The 4,837-nt window shown below is 42.2% G+C and overlaps 1 protein-coding gene across 1 annotated transcript; it reads right to left on the minus strand.

The window, feature by feature from the left end:
- Positions 1-2,744: 2,744 nt before the first annotated feature.
- Positions 2,745-3,703, minus strand: LOC124823981 (uncharacterized). The gene is made up of 3 exons (XM_047296330.1): positions 3,543-3,703; positions 3,129-3,399; positions 2,745-3,056 (listed from the first exon to the last, which is right to left on the minus strand). Exons 1-3 carry the CDS (start codon positions 3,701-3,703, stop codon positions 2,745-2,747), a joined length of 744 nt encoding a protein of 247 aa, XP_047152286.1.
- Positions 3,704-4,837: the final 1,134 nt, after the last annotated feature.

Consider the following 4,837-nt stretch of genomic DNA (forward strand, 5'->3'; position numbering starts at 1 on the left):
CAAAAATTGATTGCAAAAATTATGCAGTATAGTACTAGGAAGTGACTCCTAGGTCGTCTCTCAAGGACCAAATTGGGTTCAGTCTCAGATCAAACACGAAGTGGGGGGTTGAAAGTGTTTTTGTGATTCGAAATGAACTAAATTAAAACTGGAAATTAAATACAGCCAAACATTAGTGAAAACATTGAAATAAATAAACAAAGCATAAAGACCGAACGGTCCTACAGATGACCGAACGTTTCTACATTGAGATCGAACCGTCTCTAAGCAAGTGCGGAAATTGAAAATGCAGGAAAATAAAGAAACTGAACAGAATACACAACATAGTGAACGAAAATAGTAAACTGAATTATCCTAAAGTAAGATGTGGGAATTAATTAAAATGCAACAAATAATAAAGAAACACTTAAACTCTTGGCTAATAAGGAAATGCACATTAATGTTGTGGAGATGCAACGCGCCAATACAAACACCATGAAGTGGAATCAAACATTCAATGCAAAAAGGCTGGAGTAAAATAAAAAAAAAAACAAGTAAACCAAGAATTTAAATGGAATTCACAACGGAAATGACACTAAGAAGAAACGTTAACGGTAAAAGGAACAAGTCAAGCGTGGACCACTTTTCTCCATAACAACAAAATGAACCATGCTTGCTTCACAAGATTAAATCAGCGCTTGCAATTAAAACCGAGAGTTGCTACAATTAATAACTGCATTATCTTCTTTAAAAAGCCAAATGACAACATCTATACTCGTGCAATAATTAAAAACCGAGAGCTCCCCCTTTGCTGGAGATCAACCTCCCTTCAAAAGAAATCACCGTGCTATTCTCATGCTCCCATCCGTTCTCCGCATGTGCTCTCTAGGGTGGATTTTTCCAAAATAGCCAAGTCATTCTTCCTCCTCCGTCTCAGCTGTTGCGTGCTCTCTATTCAACAACCATCCTCTCCTCTAAAAAAATGAAAACCTCCCTACTACTGGAATAGAAACCCCCCCCCCCCCCCCCCGCCAGAGTGGCGGCTGTTGTGACCTTCAATTTTATTACTGCCCCTTCCAAACGCCCTAGACCGAGAATTTTTTTGCCAAGCTGCTGGGCTGTGTTGCCTTCAAAAAATGAATTACTGAATCCCTCCTCATGTGCTGTTGGATCGCGGATCAGCTCCTGGACGCGTGACACGATTGCTGCTAGACTCCTCTTCTTTTGCCACCTCAACACTTCTCTTCCACGTGTTGTGCTTCTGTGTTGTTGCTGGGCCAATTACCTTGTGCACCTACAAGCTTCTGCCCACGCTGGACGCTACAGTGCTGGGCCGAGAAGAGCTGCCGGATGCCTTGCTGGACCGTGAGCTCCTCAAGCTACTGTGTGCACCTCTTCATTAATAGCTTCCCATTCACGTGCTTTTTCTTTGCTTGCTGCCCTCTTTCATTCACGTGTTGCTGCTGCCTCTACTGTCCAAAGTTTCTTCTCATGGGCCCTATGGATGAAGAATGGAATGAGTGCAGGCCTTGTGTTGATGTCTGGACGCTGCTGTCCGCGTGAAGCCAAACCAGGCCGTGCGTTCTCTTCATTTTGCAGCTGGAGCTGGATGTTGAAACTCTTCAAAGCTCTTTTCCATGTGGGCCGTGACACCACTTCCATGTTTCCCTTGGACGTAGCTGCTGCCATGCCTCTCAAAGAAACCGTGATCTTTCAACAAGTGTGGCCCCCTCACTGCTCTTGCATCCTCTCTCCAGAAAAAAAAAAGTGAAAAACGTCCCCCCTTTGCTAGATGCGTGAAGCCCCTGGACGTGCAGCCCATCCAAGCTTCTTCCTCTTTTTTTTTTCTCCCAGCACCTCCTAATTAATTGCCCATGCCTTGCGTGTGCACTCCCTTCCAGCAGTGACAACACTCCTTCACCGTGCAACCTCTTTTGTGCACCTCCTAGCTGCTGGACCGTATGATGCGTTTGCTGCCCAAATGAACCAGCCCCCCACTTTTCTGGATGCTGAAGCTGCTTGCTGGACCAACGCTGGAAGTGTTGCTGGAAGCGTGAATGAAGATAGTTGGGCCTGCTGCCCCTTCTTCGTGCACCTCCTTCTTCTCCCAAGCACCACGTCTTTATCCCAACGTTCCAGCTCATTCGTTTGCACCCCTTAATTGAAATTCACACCTCCTCAATCATTTTAACTTAAATTATAATTGATGTGGCATTTTCTTTTGACATTCAAATGTCCCAAATTGTATTTTCAAAATTTTCCTACAATCCAAAATGAAAATAATAAGCTCAAATAATCCAAATTAATTAAAACAACAATTTATAGTCAAATTAAGCACAATTAGCAAAAATAGGAAAATATTGGACATTCAAGCATAATTTCCTGATTAATTCTAGCACAATAGAGAGTGTAGCCTGAGCATACAAGATCTTCCTTCAAGGGGTGGAAAAGAGAGTGTTTGCTTCGTCTCAGCCAAAGATATAAACCCTAGGACGTCCTAAAGCTTATATACTATTCTAAAATTACAGAAAATTAGGCCCAAGCCCAAAATAGTGTCGTTCAGCGGTAAACTACCGCTTAGCGGTAAGTGCGTGAGTTGTTTTCCTCCCCTCAGCGGCCCTTTCACCCCTCAACGGAGCCAACGTGACTGCCTGAGTGCCGCTCAGCGGTAAACTGCTGCTGAGCGGCAGTTGCGGCTTCTCCTTTTGCACTTTTTGATGTCTTTTCTGATTCCATCTTTTACTATCCTTCTGAGGACAAACCGACTAATAGTACGGACCCCCACAACTAAAACATCTAATATGAGCTAGAACGGTTTGCTGCCCGAACGGTACTGGAGGTCTTGAAGATTGACTTCTAACTCTTGATGAAGAAGGCTGAGCATAAGGAGTCCTCTTAGAACCGAGACTACTTTTGGAGGAAACCGGCCCTCCAACATTTGGCTGTTGCCTTTCCACTTCCTTATCGGTCTTCTCTAAAACCTTAGCCCGTTCCACTAAAGAGAGAAACTGCTTGATGCACAAGCCAGCCACCATCAACTTGAGATCCCCTAGCAATCCATTTTCAAATTTTCTACACTGTCATTCCTCATTCATGGCCAGTGTATGAAACCTCAACAAATGTTTGAACCGATCGACATACTCTGATACCGTCATCCCTCCTTGAACCAGTTCAAGAAACTCCACTTCCTTAGCAAACCGAACACTATCTGGGAAGTATTCGACATAAAACTTCAGTTTGAAAATTTCCCAAGAGATTGGAGTTTTGCTGCTTTCTAGTAGCATCCTCATGCTACTCCACCAGTGACTAGCTTCTCCCGTCAACATGTACTCAGAATACGCCAATCTATTTTCGTTTGGACATCTTTTGGCGCTATAAATTCGCTCCATATCTCGGAACCATTGGTCTGCTTCATCCGGACTGCACTTGCCATCAAACTTGGCAAGAGGATGTTGAAGAAAGCTCTCAAGACTTCACTCTGCCTGATGATTCGCAGAAGAGGTAGATGGTCCAGTTGTGGCTCTGCCGCTCGCCATCAGATCCACATATTGTTACTGAGATACCTCCGTTGATAACCGACCGGTTTCTTGATGTTGTAGAGTGTCTGTTGAACTAATGCAGCGTTCTGTTGCTGCATTACCGTGAGTACCAACTCCATCATCCTCATCAAATCTAACGTATGAGAATTCGCAGTTGGTGAAGAAGGAGGAGATTGAGATGCCATCTCTGATCATTCATAGAGAAAGCACCATCAGTCTAAACCAAGGAGATAAGGATACTTTCTAAACTAACACTGAGTACACAACACAAGCATAAGATACTCATAACCTACAGGGTTCTAAGGAAAGAACTACTCTGATACCATTAATGTAACATCCCAAAATATAGCATAACACTATATCATAGATTAATCACATATAATAATAAGGTAAATCAGTTCATAAAGGGTTAGTAAAGTATTTAATATTACACTTATCCAAAATAACCATAAAACTAAAAACTTTATAGATCAACATAAGTCTGATACACAATATAGACATAAACGAACGGTGATACAACACTCTGTATAAACCGATCGGTTTACCAAAAGATAGATTGACCGAACGGTCCATTCTAAAACTATAAACAACTGATGACCGAGTGGTCCTAACTTAAGCAACAGGTTCCTTGCCTTCCAATGCTTGCTCCATTGAACATTCATCACCTTCTGCTCACATCCACAGGATGATCATTGCAAATGATAAGATAACCGGACGAACAAAACAAGACAACCAAGAAAGTAGGGTAAGCTAATGTAATTTAGTTATAAACACATATATACAATTCATGCAAGTTCCATACATACAAAAACGAACGGTAAATCATGCCAACACAGAGTACATTTAACCACATACAAACCGAACACCACCATTCATATATATATCTAAATCGAACACTATGACTTGACCATCCGGATTGTATGAATATGTAGCTACAATCATCCTTGCACTTGTGGTAGTGTAACAGCTGACACCAATCAAGCTACTACCCAAGGTTAATCCCATAATACCTACCTCGGCACCCTGAGGTGGTAGGACCTGCTGCTATTCTCACAAATGAAATACCTCTCTCTATGTGAGAATGATACTCATAGAATTTCAAGATGAACGCTAGCTTAGCATATTCATATTCATACTTTACAATTCCATAACCATACACGAGACATTCGCCTTGGAATTCTCTTCCATAGTATACATAAGTCCAACATGCTCATATTTAACATAATCTATCATTCATCAATTATATTTTCATTCTCAGAATAAAGAGAACATGTGAACGTTGGAGACTGGACACCTTCGCAGTTACCCAACCGAGAGGA

Source organism: Vigna umbellata, chromosome 1, assembly GCF_029865625.1.
Source record: "Vigna umbellata cultivar VRB3 chromosome 1, Vumbellata_1.0, whole genome shotgun sequence".
NCBI classification, from domain to species: domain Eukaryota; kingdom Viridiplantae; phylum Streptophyta; class Magnoliopsida; order Fabales; family Fabaceae; genus Vigna; species Vigna umbellata.

Excerpts from the sequence above, each read along its gene's own strand:
- LOC124823981 (XM_047296330.1), bottom strand. The coding sequence starts at position 3,703 with ATGGCATCTCAATCTCCTCCTTCTTCACCAACTGCGAATTCTCATACG. Across the intron at positions 3,400-3,542 it reads CCGGTCGGTTATCAACGGAG|TCCGGATGAAGCAGACCAAT; the intron begins GTATCTCAGTAA and ends TGGCAAGTGCAG. Across the intron at positions 3,057-3,128 it reads TGGTTCAAGGAGGGATGACG|TGTAGAAAATTTGAAAATGG; the intron begins GTATCAGAGTAT and ends GAGGAATGACAG.